Source organism: Vanacampus margaritifer, chromosome 1 (genome assembly GCF_051991255.1).
Source record: "Vanacampus margaritifer isolate UIUO_Vmar chromosome 1, RoL_Vmar_1.0, whole genome shotgun sequence".
NCBI classification, from domain to species: domain Eukaryota; kingdom Metazoa; phylum Chordata; class Actinopteri; order Syngnathiformes; family Syngnathidae; genus Vanacampus; species Vanacampus margaritifer.
Genome location: NC_135432.1, coordinates 2,902,118 through 2,925,964, shown reverse-complemented (window position 1 = coordinate 2,925,964; position 23,847 = coordinate 2,902,118). Strand labels below are relative to the sequence as shown.

Sequence of the window (23,847 nt, the reverse complement as noted above, 5' to 3'; positions counted from 1 at the left end):
ATGAGGGTTTTAGTCCAGTCTAGTCTAGTTTTAGTCCGGTGAAAAATATGTTGAAATTATTTTTTGCTAACAAAATTAACACTTCATGCCAGCACTAGTCAAAACACAGTACTCTTATTATTGCTCAAGGAATAAAAATTAAACTAAATAATTCCTGTATTCACCATAGTGGATGGGCAAAATCATCAGCTGCAGATCCAGAAGTGACATCAAAGCCATTGAAATGTGTCGGCTGGAAGATGAAAATGAATTTTGCAGAGAAGTGCTGTAAAAAAAAAAAAAAAACTCTACCTCTTCCCTTGATCTGAACAGCCGTGCATGCAACACGAATGTGGAACTATTTTGACTCGATACATTTGTGCAAGCCTGTTTTGCTAAATGGATCCTTGTAATGCTTCAGTAAGAATTGGAACTGGTCAGCTACAAAAGGTAAACATCGTGCAGATTCATTTCCGCCCAATAAACTGCTTAGTTAGCTCTTTGTTTCAATAATTGCATCACTCGTGGCTCTAAGACCTTTGGAAAAGAGTTTGACGTAACTATGTTCATCTGCTTTGGAAATGATTAAAGTCTTTGGTGGGTGGTGTCAGCACAGACTCATGTGGATGGTTTTAAATTAATGATAGCGTAATAAATAAATTAGCAATGTTTTAGCATCTGAAATTAGTGACAGAACATGATTTTAGGCTGATGTTGCATTGATGTTGGTGCACATATATGGTAGCAATATAAGGCATAATACATACCCAAGCAAGATGGCATTTTATGATTTTCAGCTAGCTCCCTAAAAGGTAAACATGCACCATGGGAGCTAGCTAGGGAGCTAGCTAGCTAGCACCTGGGGCTAAAGCCAAACTGTGGCAGGGTTTTGATTTGCTGGACCTGGATTTGCCACCTCTGTCCAGTTAAGCGTTCCAGCATTTTGGTATGTCTATGTATGGTTTTCTTAGTGAATAAAGCTGCATATTGAGGCGGAACTGGGAAATACACATTGCATTCTTGCAAATTCACACACTCACAAGAGTAACAAGACCTAAAAATCAACAGCTCCCCTCCTTGGTGGAGGTTCTCATGCATGCCAGATCCACCACACAGGAATCTACTGAAACTCAAAAAATTTGCTTCTCCTACTGGTCGTTGAATCAGTGGAGGTTAGCGTTGGTGGATCTCACTCTGCTTAATTTATCCTTCCTTCCTTTCTTTAGTCTTTCCTCTGGTCTCTTGGTGTCTCCCTACTCCTGTTGAAATTCAGATGTATCTGGGGTTGGTGAAAGATTCTGGATTTGTAACTCCGTGGGTGGAGGTTGGTGTCTGGGTGGTGTTGGATTTCACTTTGCTTCATCTTCCCTTCCTTTGATCCTTCTTCTGGTCTCCTGAAAACTTCACGACTCTGGCGGGACTCTGAAGTATCCGGTTAAGGTGAAGGGTCTTGGAATTAACAGGTTTCAGTTGAATTAAAGGAGAGAGAGAAGAAATAGAGCAATGACGACATGTTGACTTGGGAAGGTTGCCGAATGAATAATACTGAGCTCTCAGAAGAAAGGGGGAAAAATACCTAAAAATGTCTCGTCTCACATTTACCGCGTCACCACAGCGGCCCCCATAAGCTAGTAGGCCTACGTGAATGTAGATGCGATGTTTTCATTTTTTTTTTTTAGAATAACCACTTAGAAGATGTATGTACTGGTAAACAACAGCTTGCAATGAAGATATGCACATTTAAAATACAATAGAAGGTTTTGACAAATTTTGGTTTAGCTACTTTTTAAATGGGGAGGAAGCCCGAGTACTGGTTACAAACAAGTTCATTTATTCGTCATGGGCTGTCATTTGCATAATTCAAATTCCCTGAATGCATTTTCAAAAACCACATTTCTCTTCATAAATCAATCTATACCTAAAATGTTGCATCATCATATCACCTCAGTGTGACTTCACTTGAAGGTATTTTAGGTGAGCGTAATGTCGGCACACCGTTTCGCATATAGCAAGCAGCTCGTGCTTTTCAAGTTACATTAAATAACAAGCAGAGTAATGCAACTTACCAGGCCAGAAACGCATCTGGCTAGCCTAGCAAATAAAGCACATGAGTACATTGGTGTTTATAATATTCTTCCTTGCCTAAAAATCACCTCACACCAAAGCCAAAAGGTCACAATCAGAGTTTTACTGTTTGATAACATACAACAGAAATGATATAAATATAAACATTGTTATAATTGTTGTACATTTACATCAAGACAAACAAAAGTATATAAGTCGCAAGGATGATCCACTTTCAACTCAGCTTAAAATGCAAACTTGGGCACCAAATGTCGGGTCGGTTTTCATACTGACAGTGACAACAACCACCTTCTTTTTGCAGTTTGACAACAGGAAGTTGAAAGTGAAAGGAAGCAAGCCTTGGACCGCACTTTATATAACACCACACAAATAAAAGACTCCGTTTATCCAAAGGAGTTGCTGTTTATGGTTCACGGGCGGCAGTGTTCCATCATTTCACACGAGTCGCGCCTCAGCTGTTACATTTTGAGAAGACTTTCACGGGACGCATCAGATTCTCACACAGGTAAATATATCCTATATATTAAATACAGAGGTGGCAAATCCAGGTCCCCAAAGTAAATACCTGCCACAGTTTGGCTTTAGCCCCTCGTGCTAGCTCCCTCGCAGGTAAACAAGCACCCGGGGAGCTAGCTAGCTAGCTAGCTAGCTAGCTAGCTAGCACATGGCGCTAAAGCCAAATTGGGCAGAGTTTTTACTTTCTGGACCTGGATTTGCCACAATGGCAACTGAAGGAATTTTCACATGAAGTGTCACTGGCACTGCTTTTGCTAGTTGGGACGTTTGGTGAAGAAATGTTTCAGATACGAATTTCCGCCCCTTCAGCTGGAAGACGATGGATGCAAAGAAACAAAATCGAGGGAAATAAATATTTTGAAAACAAAAGCCAAAATCTTAAAAAGTGAAATTTGACCTTTCCTAACTTTTGGAAGTGAGTGTATGTTTCTAGTTTGTATTATTTGTGAACATCTGAAAACATTCAATCACAACAGAGGAGTGATTACATATATTTACAAAAATCGAGGATGTGCTTCTTGGTCTGAACAAAGTCAACAATGCTCAGGAGACAAACGTTGAACCTTCTATCATCGTCGAAAAGGAACGTGAAAAAAAAAGAAGTGCAATTCGATGCAAAGGAATAATTACACAGGACCCAAATCTTAAACGTCATCACAGCTCAGTGTGTCATCACAGTGTACAAAGTGGAACGAACCTAAGCTGTGGTTCAGTGTACAAAACGATACAATCTTCCGTATTCATTGTCCTGTTCTTAAAGTTCAGAAGGAAAGAATAGTGTAAAGGCATGATGATGCTCAGGAAGATGGATTGACGTCCAAAATGATGTCTGGACCAACACTTGGGATTTGCAAAGATACATTCTCAGATCCATTTTTTATTAGCTTCGAAAAAAGCCTTTCAGCTCCCTCCAAGCATTGATGCTACTTGGCTTCACAAAGGAGTCTATTATGAATTCATTTCCTGAAAATTTAATAAAAGTTGAACACTATCAAAAATGTATCAAAACCCAATAAGGCAATAACTTCACCAATAATGTAATAAAACATCCTGACTGATTTTGCAGTAACACTTTTACCGATAATGTATTGGGGATGACATTTTCATTTTTAAGTGGGTCTTTTTTGTTCTTAAAACTGAAAGTTTTAGTTTTTTTTACATTTTTTTTCTTGAAAAATTGAAGTGTTAAAATGTTGGTGTTAAATGTTTTAGAGTTGATTTCAATTTTTAACATAGTCTGATTTATAAGGAGGTCTGTGTTGGAGTTATTTGACAGAGTTGATTTATTCAGTGTTAAACAACCTCTACAGAGAGTTCATCAATGTAAGCTCCGCCCACTCGATTATTACTGCTCTGCCCCAGAGACCTTTGGGATATGAGCTCATGATAAAGTAATAAAATATTATTGGTAAAAAAAAATGTTCATTAGTGCTGTCACTATCGAATATTTTTAGACATTATTATTATTCAATCGATTCATCGACTAATCTGATTACCCTGCCCTGATTACTGTTTATTAACCAGTGATTTGATTATTTCATACTTCAATTGATGTTGTACTATTTGCGGTCATTGTTTTCCAAAGTAGAAACAGATGTTTGCAACTGTTTTATTTTGATTAAACGCGCAAGATCATCAGTTTTCTTTCATGAAGAAACACAAAAATCAGTCAACAATTCCTGTTGATATGCTGAAATCAGAGGATTTGGTCTACTATAAATTTGAAAAATAGCTCCAAATGATGACTTGATTATTAAAATAGTCGATTAATTTTGACAGCTCAAATGTTCATACAAAATCAGTCAGAATTTTTATGACATTATTATTGGTGCAATTATCACATGATTGGGTTTCATTATATTTTTTATCATGTTAAGTGCAAATTTTACTACATTTTCAGGCTTGCATTTTCAGGAAATTATTGCATTATCAGGTGCTACAAGGGGAAACAGCAAAAATGTAGCAGATGGAAGAAACACTGTCAGAAATAGGGCTACAGTGAATGTCCATTTCTGTCTTTCAAGGTTAAATCAATATGACCATACAGCATACTGTATAGACCTAATTATTACTTTAAAGGAACAAAAGGTTACAGGCAAATTCAAGTTTCAAGTTATTGTACCCTTAAAAGTACAATGAATTACTGTTTGAGAATGCAAGAAGATGAGGAGAGAGTTGGCGATGAAGGCAAAACGAGTTCAACAACAAAAAAAACATGATTTGATGATATTGGAAGAGAGGATCAGCGGGCCTATCGGGGCAGCGAACTTCCTGCAATCTGACAGTTCACCACTAAAAAATGTCACTTGGTTATTAATATGTCACTGTGTGATCTTTTGGTACATGGAAAGATGTCAATTACGAGTTTTTTTTTTAAGCAACATCTGTTTTTCTTGGCGACTCACTTTTCTTCCCATAAAAACAATAAAAATGATTTGTCCGGGCAGATGATGATCATGCAATTGGAAACTGTGCCGGATATTGTATGGACATCATAAAATTTCACACTTAAAAAAAGAAGAAAAAAAAACTTACAAGAACAGTGCAAACCTTCAAGTCAAGTTTTTTTTTTTTTTTTTTTTTCATGGGTAAACACACCAAGACATCTCGAGTGAGCAACAGCAGCTTCTTTTTTTTTTTTTTTTTTTTTTTTTTTTTAAGTGCTCTGTTTTTGCATGCTTATGGTCTGGAGTGCAGACAGAGACACATAGCAAACCAGTTCAATGTGGAACCTGATCAATAAAAGCAGAAAAGATCACCAGCTACAACTTCTTCGCTACATGTCTCTGGCCTGATGACAGACCATAAAAAAAACAGTTGTTTGTTATAGTATAAATATTAGAATTGTTAAAAAAAAAAAAAAGTAAATGATTCCCCTCCCCAGACTGCTGAGGTGCCTCACAGTGAGCTCAGAGGTTGCAGTCAATGCAATGAGACGGCAAGCTAAAATTGGTCAGAGGAGGCCGAAAGCAGCATTCGAAAAATTCCTGCTTATTGACCCTAATGACTTCACATCAACCACACATATCATGTGCAAAACAGAACAAAGAGAAATAGTCATGCCTCGCTCATCTTTGTGATGATTGACACTTACATTACAATTCTGCTATCTTCACTTGAATCGTTGTCCAAATTTAGTTGTGTCCCATTGCATCCCCGTTTGACACAATTGCCATTTGCTCATCAGAAAGAGAAGTAGTCAGCATACAGCTGCTCTTTTTTTGCAGTGTAATCTTTGATATTCCCTGTCTCCATTGACGCCGCTGCATTTGCCTCATGAAGGCTACGGGAGGGAATAAAAACATCCGTTAAAATGACGGGGCGGGGTGAGACAGTGTCAGACATGCACGTGTCTTCATATCGGTGGCGTCGTCGTCGTATCAGAGGCAATACGTCACATGACCTCACATTTGCATTCATTTATGTCAGAACAAATACAAACTATCGACCTCCGGGGTCACCAACAACACAAACATGCCATAAAAACACACCAAACGAGCACACTAAAGACTCACAGGTCCACACATGCTGCTGTGCTCATAAGTTTACATAGTCTGGCATCTTTTGTAACGTGTGTTTGTGTATCAGAGCTCTGGTTTGCTGCATTCGCTAAACGTATTGACATTAAAGACCAAATCAACTCGAATAGCTTACTCAATGTTCTTTTCGTCATAGTCCAAAAAATGAAAAATCGAATTTGATCAAAAATGATAAGTGGCGTCCACTTACAGTATATCGTGATTTATCTTGATCATTCAAACGTATGTCAGCGTAGCCTACTCCGGTGCGTCAACCCAGAAAGTAAACTTTTTCAGTTTAAAATAACTACTTTAACCTCCAACATCCCACGCCGTACCCTGGACAAAGCACTTCCAAATCAGATGTATGATGACAAAAACGAGATCCGGACATTGATTTCACGCGTCCCAAAATGGCCGTCAGCGCAACCATTTTGGCAGCGTAGAAAACGCGTCGGTCAATTTGAGTGCACGGTAAACGCCACACTTTAACAATGATTGACAGCTGTTGTGGACCACCAAAAGAAGAATCAATGCGTAACCGGTGAAGCACTTTGTACATGGTGGCTGAATCAGCAGACACTGTTACCACACGCAAAACTGACCAACACTTTAAAGAAGACTTTTTACGGCATAAATGATGGCGGCCGCAGCCCAATTAGCAGCTGCTAAGTTGCTAACGTACCTAAATAACACTGCAAGACTTGTGTGAAACGGCTAACTTTGATGGCATTTTGAGCACACATAAAGGGGAAATAAATCCGGATTGTACAAACTTGTAAAGCTTTTTTATGATCAGATTTGTAAGCACTCACCAATGTAAGAGGGGGTAATTCCACATAGCAGCATCGTGAGTTAAGGAAAAAAAAAAAAAAGAAGCGCCCTCCTGACACTTTATCTGCAATCCAACGTGTCCACCTAGCGCATGTATATCATGTCCTTTTCATCAAAGTGACTGTCAATGCTCTTGGGTGGAAAGTAGACAGATAAACGCTAGTTTTAGCCCTTCTCGTCATTGTAGCTGCACCGCTACTTTCCTGCCGCAAGGGGGCTCTTCTCTCTCTACGTCATGCAGCATAAAACCAGCATGTGCTCTCTCTCTCTCTCTCTCTCTCTCTCTCTCTCTCTCTCTCTCTCTCTCACTCTCTCACTCTCTCACTCTCTCACTCTCTCCCTCTCTCCCTCTCTCCCTCCCTGCCCATGTTCAAGTTGGTATTTATTTATTATCCCCCCAAATTGCCAATTTTCACAAAGATTTTGCCAGGGTGTGTAAACTTATGAGTAAAACCGAGTAACCTACTGGTGCAAATTAGAGTCGTTTAGCCGGTTTAGCAGAATAAATTTGCTCGTTGCTTTTGGGAGCTGAATAGGTTATTTTTCTCCTGATGAATCCGATTTTAGTGTTTGTCCTTCACAGTTTCCATTATGGATGCTCATAGGTCCCCTCTGAGAGAAAGAAAAGATATTATGGATGTTTTCTTGAGTCTCATATTTGCAGCCTGTGCTTTCTTGTTGCTATAAATTTGAATTCCCGCCGGGACTGATTTGTAAATTTGGCCAAGCAACTAAGAGCGGAGTGAGATTTGAAGAACGTCTCAAAGGCTGTAATGGTAATTTGGTGGAGAGATGGAATTATACGATAGAAGTATAATGACTACAAAAATGGTTGATTAAGTCATGATTTTTTGATTACGGCAGGTTCCTTATTGTCGTGGTTATTTTTGGTGCATTTTAAAAATGTATTCCTGTCAATGAAGAATTACGCAACAAGAGTGAGGTCAGCTGAGGGCGGCGCGCTCCGCATATTAAAACAGGACGGGGTCTTAAATTTGCCTGAAATAGCACTCCTTTAAGGTTTGGGGGCGAGGGGGTTAACACAAGGGTGAGGATGGTTGTAAGGAAAACTCAAATGGAAGGTGGAAGACGATGAGGAGTGGGGGCAGCAAAACATGGCCGCCGCATCATCTGAAGGCAGCCGAGGCAGCAAGTCACACAAGCGTCCTCACCTCCTACAACTTGCCTGATGTTGCGGCTCTTGAGGATGAAGAGGATGAGTGTGACTTGGCGGGGGATGAGGAGGAAGAGGTGGCGGATGCTGAGGGATGTGAGGGAAGGGGCGGAGGAGCGGCGGGGCTTTCTTAAGCCGGGGGAGGGAGCGTTGGAGGGGGGAGTGGGGAGGCGCAAATGGGCCCGGTCCTACCTCCTCCACTTCCCGACCCTCCGCTTCCTCGCTCGCACGACTCACGGTGGGAGGGCTGACGAATCGGAGAGCTGACTGGCTAGGAAAGCTGGCCAAGCGGTGATCTGATTGGCTGCCTGGTTTTGACTACACACAAACATAGAGAGGCGTGTCGGGGTTGGGGGGGGATACTGCATGGTAAGCAAGACAGCAATTTGGTACGGAGGTGGCGTTGCACAGAAACATGCTGCTTTTCTCATCACTGCCTGTAGTACACAAACGGACAAATTGATGATTTCTTGTTCATTTTAACTACTTTTTTTATTTATTTTTTTACAATAATATGTTCTATGCAGCCCCACTAATTTAAATATGCTATTCTGGTTAATATTGCGTTAGTGGAATATGAGTTAAGCAGCAAAATCCAGTTGTTTTTATCCATCTCAGTGGGCGACCATTTTGTCACTTGCTGTCGAGTGAAAATGACATCATTGTTACTCAGGTCTCAGGTAACAACCAATTACAGCGCGGCTTCAGAAAACAGGTGGGCTGTGATTGGTCGTTGCCTGAGCCTTGAGCAACTGTGACGTCATCTTCAGTCGACAGCAAGTGGCAAAATGGCCGCCCCGTGAGATGGATAAAAATGGCTGGATTTTGCTTCATATTCCACAAATGTAATATTATTCAGAATGTCATGTTTGTCAACATATTATTATCCAAAAATGTTTAAGGTTGACTACCACCTTAATGTTCAAAATATTGTTTTTTAACATTTATTTCCCTTATCAATCCCAATACAATTTAACTAACTCATTATTTTATTTCACTATATTTAAGAGCAACGTTAATGTTCAAATTGAGTAATGCTACAATAACAAAAATACTGATTACAAATAAAACCTCAGTCTCATTTTTGATGAACACTCAGTATTTTGTTACGTGGTGCCATGTTTGATGAGCATCTTTGAAAACAGAACCCGCCATGTATTAAATGTGTGTTTGGAAGGTTTTTAGAATGAATATGTCTCATTTAAAGACAGAAATGCCCATACGTGGTTTATATGGTATTTCTGAAATGCCCTAAAATGCCACATTGTGGTATAGAGTGGGGTAAAAAAAAAAAAAAAAAGCATTTGGACAAAATCCAATAGGAAGTCTATGGGAAACTGGCCAACTATTTTTTTTTTTTTGCCCCACTGTATTTATGGGTAATGGTAAACATTATGAACATTATGGAAGAGGGGGGATTATTGGGGCGTCAACTACTCAAACTTAATGTAACTAAATAATTATTGCAGTAGATTAAATGGCAATCTTTAATTAAAAAAAAAATATTAATTAATATATGTATAATAATAAATAATGAATGTGATATTGGAATGAAAGACTGCACAGCACATACATTTCTCTGCTAATCGGCTGTGATTTGACATCTTGACAGTAAGACATACAGGTTACAATAACAAACTATTGAGTCGTGTACGTGTCGTAACACGCGTATCACATGCAAACATGCAGATACGCTGCGGAACACACATTATTAGTGCAAGGACTTTGTCATCTGGCACAGACTGATGCTGTCCGACACACTCACTGACCTTGATAAGAGGGTTAATGACCCCAACATTGGCACTGGAGTTGAAGACCTTGCTGAAGCCCGTCTCTCTGTTGACAAGCTCCAACTGGTAAAACTTTTTGTCGTCCTGTTTAAAAACACAACGCAACAACAACACAATAGCGGAAACTGAAAGTCTCTCACACAAAAACAGATATCAGTCGACTCACCACCAGCTTTTTGACCAAAGCCTCTCTCTCTGTGACCATCTCACGGAGCTCGGCGATGAGATGCAGATCTTCAGGACGGCTCTCTCGGTTCCTCAACTTCTCTTCTGTCCCCCCCAGACTGGAAAAGGAGACAAACAAGAGGAAAAGGTGACGCGAGGGAGGACGGCAATTGTGAGAAGCGTTCTTACTGGTTCTTACATTATTTGCAAAGCGGTGATCTTGTCTTTGAGGACCTCCTGAGCCTTGTTGAAGTCTGCCAGCATGATATGAGTCTCTCTGTGATGGACCACGCTGAGCTCTCCCAGTTCCCTCTCTTGCCTCTTAGCAAAGTCTTGCTCATGAGCCCTGCAGAACCCACAGACGGAACATTTACGCAAACTCATCATCAAAACGGATGATCGTGTTGCCCAATCCATCGATCTATCCATCCATTCATCAATCAACAGGCGTGGGGAGTAACGGAATACATGTACCGCCGTTGCGTAATCAGATTACAAAAAAATGTAACTGTATTACCTTACAGTTACATAAAACAAAAAACACGTAATCAGATTACAGGTACATTTATTAAAAAAATGGGATTATTTGGAGGGATTACAAATCCTACAATGAATTCAACTAATCACTCAATCAATCAATCAATCAATATATCTATACTGTACATGCATTTCAATGGTTGCCAATTATACAAGGATTTTTGCTATTGGTCGGCTGCCCGGGTCCCTATCACCTGCAAATAGGAGGGGCGCACTGTATAGAAATATAAATTGTGGTGATATTTCTGTTTTATTTTGACTTTTTGAGCATACTTGGTAAAGTAGTCCAAAGTAATAGTTACATTACTTACATAGTATTACTAACTACATTTTTTTTAGCAGGTAACTTATAACTGTAACTGAATACGTTTTAAAAGTAACCCTCCCAACCCTGTCAATCAATCAATCAATGAAAACATTAAATAATACAGTGGTGCCTTGAGATGCAAGTTCAATTACTTTCATTACCACATCGCAACTCAAAACACATCCCAAATCAACTTTCCCGATGTAAATGAATGGAAATGCAATTAATCTGTTTTAGCACCCCCCCCCCCCCCACACACACACATTTTAAATGTGCTTCTAATAAGACAAAATAACTTTAAAATGTTGTTTACAAAACCATGCAGTGTTGACAAAAATTAATAAAATGCAAATAAACCATTTTAGCCACATTTTAATATGACAATGCTCTGCTCTTTCTGTTGTTTGCATTGGCCACCAGAGGGCAGTGCAACCAACATACGGCTCATACTTGGATTATTTGTCCACGTATGTTGCTTTGTTTGTATTCAAATATTAATGATTTATAGGACAATAACGCAAGCCCAATTCTATTTGTTAGCACGTGTCAGGTGTTTTGCATTGTTTGTTAGCAGTTGGCTAAACTGACTAATCAAAAGCATAACTTTGCAACAACAACGCCATGTATTGTATCACGGATGTATTTTTGTATCAGGCATTCGATTTTGGTTTTCAAATGATTCCTATGTACTCATTCACGAGACAGAATGTAAAAAAGAGTTAGCATGCAGTACCTTATCTGATGATTAGCTCCACTGCGGACCCGAAGCACCTCTTTGCCTTTCAACTCCAGTTCTCGGGTCAAGGTGTCGATAGTCTCGTTCAAAGTGTGGATCTCGTGGTCCAAATCTGTGATGCGGTTGTTACGGGAACACACCTCCGCCTGCAAGTCGGAGATACGAACCAGCAGCTCTTGCTCCTGCATAAAGCAGAGAGTGGGAAAAGTCAGGTTGAACTTCCCGGAAGCTGCAAATTGCTGAGTTAATTGCTGAGTTTTTTCTCTCTTTTTTCGTTTTTTTTTCGGGAGAGCTCAGTATTGTTCATTCGATTTGACATCATCATTGCTCTCCTTTTTTTTTTCTTTTTTCTTTTTTTTAAATCCAACAAATCAATTAAAAAAAAATTAATAAATGTTTTTTTTTTGTTTGTTTTTTTTAAATACATATACATATATATATACACATATACACACATATATATATATATATATATATATATACCCTTTTTTTTGTATGTGGGTGAGTATGTGTATGTGCGTGTGTGTGTGTGTGTGTGCATGCAAGCGTGTGTGTATTCATCAGTTCACCTAAAGCCCATTAAAAAAAAATCCCATACTAATAATATAATATAATAATAAATTGAGTTACCTGTTGGCGACTGTGCTCCATGGCCTTCTCCAGCTCCCTTTTGGCAATCGAATTTTCTTTCAGGTGGATCTGCTTTAGATGCTCGATAGCTGTCGCGTGGAGGTGATTGAGCTCAGCACGGAGTGACGCTGCCACAAAGAGACAAAAAAAAGAATGCTAGAAACTGCAATTTTCCAAAATATAGAAATTAGGGGTGTCAGGCGATTAACATTTTTAATCGTAATTAATCGCATGACTTCAATAGTTAACTCACGATTAATCTAAATTTTTTTTTCTAAATGTACAATAAAATGTACAATACCCCCCCCCCCCCCAAGTTTTCATGTTCTTGTTAACATAAAAGTGGAAACAAATGTTAAAAGAATAGACATATTTTAGTCATTGATACAGTAATTTCATCATAATTCATAAAATGTAGTTAAAATTAAAAAGATGTACTGTACTGTAAAAAATGAGTAGGGTATTGATTTGTGTTGAGGTCATTTTTCTGCCACTAGATGGCATCATTGCATTTTTCTTTCATATTACATATTGCTAGTGACATTTTGCACATTTTTAAAATTGTAAAATACAACTTGACCCCAGTCTCCACAAATATATGCATTATTATTCAATTTGTTACTGCAAAATTTTGATGTGGACGTGTCTGCTGCCCCAGTACAGGCTTTCCAAGTAAGGGGCGGTCATTTATCGCACGTTTAAAAAAAACAGTGGCGTTAAAGGAACTTTAAATGAACTCAAAATGAACGCACTCATTTTGACACCACAGATCTAGAAGCGAATATCGTCTGCATGACATCACCATCCAAGTCCAAACAAAAAATTTGCATGTGGCATCTACCCAGCTTGGCTTTGCCCTCATCTTCCAGTTCAAATCGCAGCGTCTGCAGCTCCTGATCCGACTGCTGTCTGAGGATGTCCAAGGTCCTCCTGTGGGCCTCCTTCAGCGCATGAACCTCCTCTCTCTGCTCCTGCTTCAGACGCTCCTCTAGGGCCTGACGGTGACCGGGAGCAAGAGGAGGAAGAAAGTATAAAGCGCGAAGGGGAAAAGGAACGGAAAAACCTTACTGACAAGGTGACGTAGACTAGAATTGAATAGAATGGAATGGAATGCGCTCTAAAAACAGTTGGGTCAAAAGTAACCCAATTATGGATCAAAAATGGACTGATCCACTTGATGGGTCAATTTGACCCAATTTTCTGGCTTCTTATATACAAAATGACCCTTTTTTTTTTCCCCAAGTAACCGGGTCTGACCAATATTTATGAGTTAAAAGGCCCATTTCTTGACTCAAAGTTGGGTCAAATTGACCAAAATAGAGGATCGGTCCATTTTTGTACCCATAGTTGGGTTATTTTTGACCCAACTGTTTTTAGAGTGTAGAATAGAATAAAGTTTTTATTAGTCCAGAAATACAGAAATTCCTGATTTACTGCAGCAAAGTGGAAACTATAACGGCAGAACACCAGGATGAGAAAATGTCATCAAAACAACTATGTCCTTTTTTTCCATCTAGCTTAGCCTTCAGAAACTGAAGTAACATTTAAAACAAAGCAAGGAAGGAAGGTCCTCTCATCATTTTGTTCAATGGGGCAATCAAGATCTCATTAATTATTCATTGCGCATGAAAGGTTTCTGCCAGAAATATATTATCGTAGCACATTAGCCATAAAGGCAACAATGAGCAATTGGGCTACTTTTTTGGAACCGTTTAGCACGGAAATTAGGAAAATTAAAGAAATAAAACATTTGACTTAGTCCGTCCATTCTCTCCAGTTGGTCATTTCCTCACTAGCTTGTAACTCATTCTCTGGCTTTCCACAAAGAAATTGTTTTTTTGTCGGATAAATTGATCAACCCGGCTCAGCCTTTCCAAAGCAGCTGCTATAATTTCCTCTCTGGAGGAGATGACTTTAGATAATGTTGTGCTTCATTACTTGCATGTTTCAGTTTGGTAAAAACTCATTCCTGGATCCAAGCCTGTATCCAGATTCCCCTCAGTAATTAATCCATTTTCCAGAGCCTAAATTTGCCCCAAAACGTACCAATTTTTTTACTAGGGTGAACAACAAGGGCCTATTCACTGCTTGCAGCTTTAAATGGTTGCGTTTTTGCCATTTTACTCTGTTTAACTCTTTCACTGCCACTGACGTTTAAAGACGTCAAGTAAAAACCTACGCTTCACTGCCAATGACGTCAAAAGACGTCATCCAATGATTTTTTTTTTTGAAACGGGTAGAGGAAACCCTTCCGCATGTCTGGTGAAAGTTTCCAGTCTGTCTGTTGTGCCTAATGACTATTTTTGGCCCCTAGAGGGCAGCGATGACTCTCTTTTGACAAGATCGGGTGGGCGTCAGTAGAGGCGGAGCTAGAGCGTCGAGCAGGAGATGAGAATGGAAGACAAAGGAAAAATGGCGGCCGGTCGCGAGGAGCTCACGCCCGAGACGTTTTTTTCAAATACCAAAAGCATCGCTGAAAAAGCACATTGTTGACGACGATGATCATCATCGATGATGAAGACGAGGGTGGTGACTCCGTGGTTGGGAAGCATTGACGCGGCAGTAGAAGACGTTAGATGGAGCTAGATGGAGGAGGGAACGGGCAATGGCGAGCGTTTGCAAGCAGCTCTACACTTACAAGACGAAAGGCATCGACCAACGCTAAAAGAGTACATTGATGACGATGATGATGAAGGTGAATCCGAGCTTGACGGCGAAATTGGAACCGCTGACGCGGCGGCTATGACGGTGTCGTAACGCGGAGCGCAACCGAGCACGCGCAGGCGGACGTTCGATCGGACGACGGAGAGTGCCCCGAGTCCAATGCATATTCATCGGAGGAAGTGTGTACAGTCTGCTACTTGCTTTTTATTCCCCGGAAAAAAAGGCCGTCAAGAAAGTGTAACGTTTGCACGCAAAACGGACCAATGCGAAAGTGAAAGTAAACTGTTGTGCGAGTCCTGGCGTCTCCTTGCGTTACAAAAGGAAAAACTGTATTGGAAACATCCACATAATTGTAAGTAGTACCACAGTTGCACACATTTGTAAATAGTTTGCGAAATTGTTTTGTCAAATTGTTACACTGTTGAATGGAAATAAACGTATTTTGCAATCAAAAAACACTTTTTCATTGTTGGTGAAAGCGTTTTACAGAAGTAAAGCACTATTTAGGTGTTTGTGGCATCATTCATGGACAAAAAGAAGTGTACAATTCACTAGAGTGCATGAAATAACATCGTTTCACAAAAAGCTCTTTTTCTCCGTTTTTTGTTTCAAAAGAGAGAATTTCGGTGAAAGCAACCATTTTCTATTGTTGATTACTGAAGAACGGAATAAGGTAGAAACAAACTTTTTTTTTCTGATGAAAGCTGAGAGTCCAATCTTTCATTTGGTAGTATGTGTGTTTCCATAGTCCAAACACAACATTTTCTGTGGACCTTGAAAGATCACTCAAAATGCTTAAATCGGCTGGCACTGGCGACATCCCGTTTCTGAAAACGTCTGGCAGTCAAAGAGTTAAATGACTGTTGTGAACAAAGTTGATAAACAAACAACAAAGCGACGTTTTAACCTCAGCCTTTTTGTTCAGTGTCGTTTGCCTCGTTTGTTTTGTGCGTACTGCGTATTTGTACCCGGATCTGGTGCTGCCGAGCCTCCTCCATCGTACTCAGTGCGCAGCAGTGAGCCTCTTGCAGTCGATGTTCCCTCCTCTGATGCTCTCTCTGCATCTCTGGGAATCAGAAACGTGGCCGTAAACAATCACGTTCATACACAAACCTGACATGATGTGAGCTATCAGCAATGAATAGTGACAGGCAGAAAAGTTCTTTCATTAAATGATAGAAGGTCCAGAAGCAAAATCACAATCATCCGTTATTGGCCACGTGTGTAAAATACACAAGGAATTTGTTTTCATAGTCACAACACACCAAAGAAACATAAAAATGAAAATAAAATGAAAATGAAAATGAAAAAAAAAAAACTGTGGGAGACAGAATGGGAAGCCTGAGTTTCTTGGATGTAAAAAGAAAACACAAACATCCTTCAAAAAAAAAAGAAAAAAACATAACCCAGTTGTTGCCATTCAAACAACTGTGCATTTAATCGAAATCCAATTACAATTTCAATTATTAATACTCCACAATTACAAAATCAGCATAATTGTAAAAAAAAAAAAAGAAGAAATAAATTAAATGTATACATTTGCACCTTTTTTTTTTTAATTTTAAATAACTAATTTAATAAATTTTGTTTCATCCAAAAGGAACTTTCAAAAATCATACTTAATATTTTTTTTACGCTTAAACATTTTCTTGTTTTGTACCAAAAAATAAATGATCGTCCTAATCGTGATTTCAATCATTACCAAAATAATCGAGATTAATATTTTCTTTATAATCGAGCACCTTGTATTTCTTTTGTGTGAACTATAAACATACAAATTGAAATAATACAGATTAAAGGCTTCACTGTGCCTAATATGCATGTTTGTTTGTTTTTATGCCGAACAAATCCCACGCCAGCATGAGGGAAAACATGCAAACTCTAGAACTGGGATTGTAACACCCAACTTTGTCATCGATGCTTTTAAATATATGACCCAAATGGTGACTGGCTTACCTTTGAGTTGCTGGCCGAGTAGCTCCCTCTCCTGGCTGAACTGAGATTGCAGCTGCTGCAGGGCGGCCTGCGATTGAGACAGCTGCAACTCCAGAGATTGCTTCAGCAGAGAGATCTGCAGGCGGGGACAACACACCAGGATTACACTCTGTGGGGGGGGGGGGGGGGGGCTGGGGGCGCTTGGGGGCTTCATGTTACCGTAAGTAAAAGCGGTTGTTTTAAGTAAATCGAGAAAGTCCACACTGATGGTCTATGTAGCAAAAATATGGCGTGCCACATCAGACATATTGTGGTGATAGCGATGCGGTGACGGTTCGACCGCTCAAGGGGCAGCGAAGGTCACGACTCTCCTCCGGCAGTTAAATCCCCCCGCAGGATTTAGTGCAACAGGATGGAAATGGGGAGCTGTAAGGGTTAGATGGTTTGAACTAGACGAGGATGAGGAGCGGGATTGAATGGGATTATCTGGAAGTGAATAAAAACCAAGAAGGGTCAATTCTTGTCTGTGTTGTTCACTACAATGATGACATTGTTGGAAGCACACGATGCCAGAGGTGCTGTTTTGGATTTGCCGTTTGCTAGCTTTTTTTTGTTTGATGACATTTTGATGAGGTTCTAAGTGAAGGTAAGATTAAGAATGTATTTTTTTGCTGTTGGGGCCAAGTAGGCCAGTGACTAAGCAGCTCTGCAGATGGCGCCGCAACAACAAGATGAAATTGACATGTTAGGAGTGTACGGCCTTGGCTGACGTTGCTTTATTGCCAGGATGCCGGGAGAAAATTATGCAGCAGAGAATTTATGTAATTTCATTTCATTTATCCTGAAATCATTATTCATGAATTATTGAAATATAGATTTTTGTTTTTCCATCTATCAAATGTATGCTAGTGGCATAGGTGGTGGCAGTCTTTTTTTTCTTTTTCTTTTTTTTGTTAATGGTTCTGGGTGTTTTATAGATTAGCTGAAGTTTGTGATTTGATGGCATCCAGCCACTTGAGGTCGATTTTTTTTAAATTTTCAATTGAGAGATCTGCAGGGTAGTCACTGGATAATTGAATGAACTGATAGTGATCTAAACTTCTACCTCTACACAGTCGAACCTTGGCCGAGGCAAGAAGAATTATCTCAGATTGATGCTGTCAAAATGGTAGTCAATAACAATCAATACATGATGTTTATTGTTGTGTATTGTTGGTGCAGAACTGCATAAAGGATGTTTGCAATTTCCCGTCTGCATTATTTTGCTATTTGAGGGCTCATTCACTGGCAGCCATTTTTACTGACGCAACCATCTTCGCTCTCGGCTGTTTTACTGTATTTTGACTGATTTTGCAAGGCCCACAGAATATTGAGTTCTATTCCTATAAAAACGGAACCAAAAGAAAGATTAGAGTCTCTTCTTTCATCAGAAAAAAAAGTACATTTCTACAATTAGCAATAGAAAAGTTTCATCATTATTAACAAATCTGTTTAAAACACTGAGAAAAAAAAGTTTGTTGCGACATGGCCCTTGTTGATCTCTGATACTCTGCTGCCACCTGCTGGCCGTTTTTGTAATAACTACCATTGCTTTAAGCGTTCTCTTCAGTTCAGAAGCTACATCAAAGCCTTCTTTATGCTCTAGCACTAAAAAAATCCTTTAAAAAAAATATAAATATGGCAATATTTAAAATAGAACATTTTTACATGTTTTTGGGAGCAAATGAGTAGAATAAATGATTTTGTTAGATTATGCAGGTGGTGTACCTCAAACCGTGAGTATGGATTTTGTGTGAAATGTTTTATGAGAGAGACCACAGTAGCAGAAATAATTTGAGAAAATGAAATAGTTGTCTAAAAACAACGGATTGTTTTTCACAGAAACAAATTTGGTTGCTAATGATTGAATGCAACGCTGTGACCGGCAAATCTGCCATCGGTAGTCGCCGCCTCCAGTTTGTCACAAAGTGTTTGCATTCGAGGCCACGGGCGTCCTGGCAGAAATCAGGACGAGTCTCTTTTGGCGCTTCGGTTTGTGACTCAGCAGAGCTCTGACTTAGCCAGAGGCGGGACGCTCGACATTCGAAGCGGCTTGGGCAGCCCTGCTTCTATAACTTGCTGACAAATGAGGTTTGTTTCTTGTTATTAAAGCTAAAATGATGCATATAGTGTCGATTAAGAGGGGGGGGGGGGACAACGCTGCTGGCAAAGTACATTAAAATACATAAATTCATTTACTGTTGCAGTGGGAATTACGCGGATGGTGCAAAACAGCCACAAGCTGTTTACAGGCTCACTGTTAATAAACATGTTCACTGACACACTAGAGCAGATCACTCAATCAAAGTGGGAGGGGTGATGACGGTTAACGGTTAAAGGTGGGATGGCCCTGAATAATGTGAATCGTTTTTGAAATTTAAATTTTCCTTGAATGCTTGTGGACTTTTGAATCCGGTCTTTGGAACGCAGCTGGCCGTGCAAATATACAAATAACACACATTTGCCGGATCTAAAACAAGTTCTGACACATTTCAAATGTATCATTTCATTCTTTTTCTTGACACTAATTACCAGAGGGGGGAAAAAAATATCTGATCATCATTGTTTCTAAAAATAAATAAAGAAATATGGAAATTGATGAGTCTTAATGGTTGTTTGTCTAAATGCATGCTGTGATTACCTTGCAACCAGGCTAGGGTGTTCCCCATTTATCGCCCCAAAAGACCCTTAACTCTTTGACTGCCAAAAACGTTAAATAACGTTTAGTAAAATCCTATGGAGGAGTGCCAAAGACGTTAAAAGACGTTAAAATACGTTTTTTTCCAAAACAGAGGTGAAACTAACCATTTTCTATTGTTGATTACTGAAAAACGGAATAAGGTAGAAACAAACTTTTTGTTCTGATGAAAGATGAGAGTCCAATCTTTCATTTGGTAGTATGTGTGTTTCCATAGTCCAAACACATAATTTTCTGTGGACCTTGAAAGATCAGTCAAAAATGCTTAAATCGGCTGGCACCCACGGCATCCCTTTTCTGAAAACGTCTGCCAGTCAAAGAGTTAACAGGACAAAGCTAATGAAGGAATCAATTGTCAATCTTTTTTTTATTTTTATAGGCATGAGCCAATATCGAATTCTAACAGTATGATGACTGTGAGCAAAATTATGGCTATATCACAGTATTAAAATGAGAGCTGGAAAATGTATTTTTTTATATATTTGGGTAAATAAAAACAGCTTTTTCTTATTGAACTCAAACCATTAAAAAAAAATTTAAAAAATTTTTTTGTTATTTTATTAAAAAACGTACATCCTGTTCAGATAAAAGAAAAATAAATTGAACATACTTCTTCAGTTTCGATTCTTCTTAGTAAGTCAGAGTGTCCCATCACTGGTGAGCTATTTTTGGAACAGACCCGAAGGCTGCTTATGATGTCCTTGGGGCTAACCAGTACCCGCTGCACCATGTTTTTTTGTTGTTGTTGTTTTTTCCGAGACATCGCTTATTAGTCAACTTAGCAAAAAGGCACCCGTGTCCATGTATGCTCTTGTCTTCGTCCCTCAGCTCCCACCTGTGGCCAACTGCCAGTGTTAGTGGTAATTTAGACCTTGAGACTTTATATTAGAATGGCCAACATGTGATATAGATTATTTATTTATTTATTTTGTGTGTGTTTTTTTTTTGTTTTTTTTACACCAATCTCTGGTATAGCTAATTCAGGGATCTATCTATTTGGTTTCAGGAAATAGAACAGTTGTCTTGGAAACATAAATACTTATCCATATAATCTTTCATATTTCTTTACTTTTGAAGACCTACAAATTTACAACTGCCTGTAAAAGTTCTTGAACAAGCAAAGGCGGGCCTAGAAATCGATTGGTTAAGAGCTTCATGTAATGCGAACTAGCCAAGAATCCGTATTTTGCGACTTACGGCATCAGCTCTCTGTAGCAGGACTTTTGAAGTCTTACCTGTTCGAGCAGGTCCTCCACCTTCCTCTGCCAGCTCTCCCTGGCGGCCATCATTTCCAGCTCCTTCTGCTGTGAGAGCTGAGTCAGCGCCGCCTGCTTGTCGGCGTCATATTCCTCGCTCAGCTCCTCCCTCAGCAGTCGCACTTCTTCACTAAAGAGGTAAGGAAGCACCTTATTTTTTTAATACGTTACTCCCCCTAATGGAGTGATTCCCAAGCGCTGTGCAGCGACTCATGGGAAATGATTCAGTTTCACTTAATTGGTCCAAATGATTATTTAGTACAACTCATATAGAAAAATATTTTGGTCCATCCATATAGTGATGGACAGAAGGTGGCTATTAGCCTAACTAGCCACTTGTTGCTATTCATACCATTCACATTCAATCAAAAGTTTGGGGTCACTTAAAAATTTCAGAATTTTGAAAGAAAAGCGTTGTTTTGATGAAGGCTATTTTAGTTATGATACAACTCAAAAAAAAAAATTGTTAACAAAATAAAATAAAAACGAAAAAAGCTTTTTAAAAAACATAACTGAAACTACAATTTATGTTTCCAAAACTAACTAAAAATAAATAATTATAGTAAAAATGTCCTTCGTTTTAGTCTTTGGTAAATAACCTTTGGAGATGATTTTTAATGTGATTTTAAGGATACTTATTGCGATATTAATCGGGATAAAGACGTTTGAAAGTGTGTCACACGGAAGTGATGTCATCTAACAGCAGCAGCCAATAGAAAAGCACCTTCAGATGACATTGCTACTAGGCGACCAATTTGCCTGCTTGACTTTTGGCTCCAATGGCTCGCCTCGCTTGCTTTTTCATTGAACTAAGCCAAAATGCAACGTTCGGTAAGAAATGTTACTTTTTTCATTTAATCATGATGTTTATTAACTCATTCACTGCCATATAGACGTCAAAAATTCCTTTGAACTATTTAGATTAGTTTAACATGTTTTCCACTTTTGTTAACAAGAGTATGAAAACCTAAAAAAAAAAAATTACATTTAGAACAGATATAAAAATTTTGATTAATTGTGAGTTAACTACTGAGGGTCATGCGATTAATTACGAAAAAATTTAATTCTGACTGACGCCCCTAATTTTTTAATAATCTTTTCTTCTTTTTTTATAATAAAAAAAGTAATACATTTTTAAAATAAACTTTAATTAACTTATTTTAAAAAAAAAGAAAAGATTATTAAAAATTTGTCACATGACTTCACTAGTTCTCATGATTATTCACCAATTCTATATATGTTCTAAATGTACAATAAATAAATAAAAATTCTAGGTTTTAATACTCTTGTTAACAAAAGTGGGAAAAAATGTTAAACTAATAGAAATAGTTAAAATGAATTTTTGACGTCTATAGCCGTCAATGGCAGTGAACGAGTTAAATATTGCTCACAAGTAATAGACATTTAAAAAAAGAAAGAAAACTACTTAAACTGACTAAAACTAAGCATTTTTTAAATAACTAAAATGAATAAAAATGAACAGAACCACTCTGAAACTAATTAAAACTAACTAAGTTAAAAAAAAAAAAAACTCAAAATGAAATAAAAACTAACTAAAATGAAAATTCTCAAACTATAATAACCCTGGTTTAAGAAACATGATTACGTATTTAATTGAGTTTTATTCTAATATCTATATCATATTTCTAAAATATGACTGTTTGCGCGAGATCAGTGATATCATGGCCCGTCAAAAAACAAGCAATGATGTCATCATGATGTCACTTCCAAACACATTCAGTAAAGTCTCAGGTTTCTAGTTTTTACTGACTTCCATCAAACAGGCTTTCGTCAAAGCGGCTCTAAATAAGAAAGTGAGGCTTTGTTTACCGAAGCGCTTCTCTCCATTTTTGTTCCAAGTTGTCGGCCATCTTGTCCATCTTCTGCTTCTCCTCGGTCCGGATTGACATCACTCGGGCTTCATGCTGCTGTTTCTGGGTCTCAATCTCCTCCTACAAGCATATAGCAGGTGTTTATGTCTGTTCCTGCACTTGCACTTGTACAGTGCGCACACACTTCCTGTGCCCCTCTTTCTATTAGCGCATAATGGCTCCATCATCGTTAGCTCACAAATGGCTCCGCACTTATTGCTCTGCAAATTCTCATTTCCTGCTTTCAGAAAATCTCCTGCTTCATCATCTTCACTGTCACATGCAACTTGAATTCTCCCGTCTTGCTCACCTGCAGGTCTGTTAGCAGGTTGCTGGTCTCTCGAACCCGGGCTCTGGTGGCATCTAGTTCTATCTTAAGCTTCTCCTGAGTCTCCTTCAAGCAGGTGATCTGGTTCTGTGCCGAGTTCACGTTCTGGTCCCGCTCCCTCACCAGCTCCTGGAGGTGGGACACCTGCAATGGCGGGAAATACGACTGTTACTATAAATTAAGTGGAATTTTTAGCTATTTGTACTTTAGCGTGTTTTTTCTTCGGACTACTTTTGACATGAACCTCCCAACAAAAAAAATCAGTACTTTCTACTTATTATTCTGTTAAAATGGGCTTGTTACTTTTTTCAGTCTTTGCAGATGATGACAACGTTAAAAAAGAAACATAGAAAATACAAAAAGGTGACAAAAAGGACTTATACACCAGGTTCGAGCAATAAGAATTCTATGAAACACACATACAGGCAAGGTGTGTGTTTTTTTAGTTGTCAGTTGTTTTGATGTGCTCAGCAATTTATTTTTCTTCTCAATACAAACACAAGCTGGTAACTATTTTGTCATGAGCGAATTTTTTTTGTTTACAAAATGGCCGCCCCCAGAGATGGATAAAAACGGCTGGATTGTGCTGCTTCGCTCCTATTCCGCAAATATGAATCAGAATATCATGTTTAGATTAGCGAGGTCACATATAATATTGTCAAGAAATGTTTACGGTTGACTTCCCCTTCAAGTACATTTCAGAATATGTACTTTTTCACTGTATGCAATTAAAAGAGTTGAATCAACACAACACTTGAAAAATCCAACCAAAACTCAATTTTATT

General features: G+C 38.8%; 2 protein-coding genes across 9 annotated transcripts in view; both read right to left on the bottom strand.

The window, feature by feature from the left end:
• The window catches only part of LOC144053112 (T-cell surface antigen CD2-like), a 29,654-nt gene extending 22,608 nt beyond the window's left edge, over window positions 1-7,046 (bottom strand). For 2 of the 6 annotated variants that reach the window (XM_077567188.1, XM_077567198.1), the window contains exons 1-2: window positions 6,914-6,945; window positions 165-265 (exon numbers count right to left, since the gene is read on the bottom strand). In XM_077567188.1, the coding sequence (XP_077423314.1) occupies window positions 165-265; window positions 6,914-6,939 (127 nt within the window). In that variant the 5' untranslated portion in view covers window positions 6,940-6,945. Of the gene's footprint in view, window positions 1-164; window positions 266-5,674; window positions 5,767-6,913 lie in introns of those variants that run through there. The other 4 variants (XM_077567205.1, XM_077567215.1, XM_077567238.1 and 1 more) reach the window with 4 other exon arrangements.
• Window positions 2,153-23,847, bottom strand: part of LOC144053079 (protein FAM184A-like) — a 44,668-nt gene continuing 22,973 nt past the window's right edge. The window contains exons 12-24 of one of the 3 annotated variants that reach the window (XM_077567123.1): window positions 23,045-23,206; window positions 22,694-22,815; window positions 20,843-20,993; window positions 16,892-17,006; window positions 15,904-16,001; window positions 13,113-13,266; window positions 12,272-12,399; window positions 11,639-11,823; window positions 10,261-10,407; window positions 10,063-10,180; window positions 9,876-9,980; window positions 8,299-8,424; window positions 2,153-5,863 (exon numbers count right to left, since the gene is read on the bottom strand). In XM_077567123.1, the coding sequence (XP_077423249.1) occupies window positions 5,855-5,863; window positions 8,299-8,424; window positions 9,876-9,980; window positions 10,063-10,180; window positions 10,261-10,407; window positions 11,639-11,823; window positions 12,272-12,399; window positions 13,113-13,266; window positions 15,904-16,001; window positions 16,892-17,006; window positions 20,843-20,993; window positions 22,694-22,815; window positions 23,045-23,206 (1,620 nt within the window). In that variant the 3' untranslated portion in view covers window positions 2,153-5,854. Of the gene's footprint in view, window positions 8,425-9,875; window positions 9,981-10,062; window positions 10,181-10,260; window positions 10,408-11,638; window positions 11,824-12,271; window positions 12,400-13,112; window positions 13,267-15,903; window positions 16,002-16,891; window positions 17,007-20,842; window positions 20,994-22,693; window positions 22,816-23,044; window positions 23,207-23,847 lie in introns of all 3 variants that reach the window. The other 2 variants (XM_077567116.1, XM_077567133.1) reach the window with 2 other exon arrangements.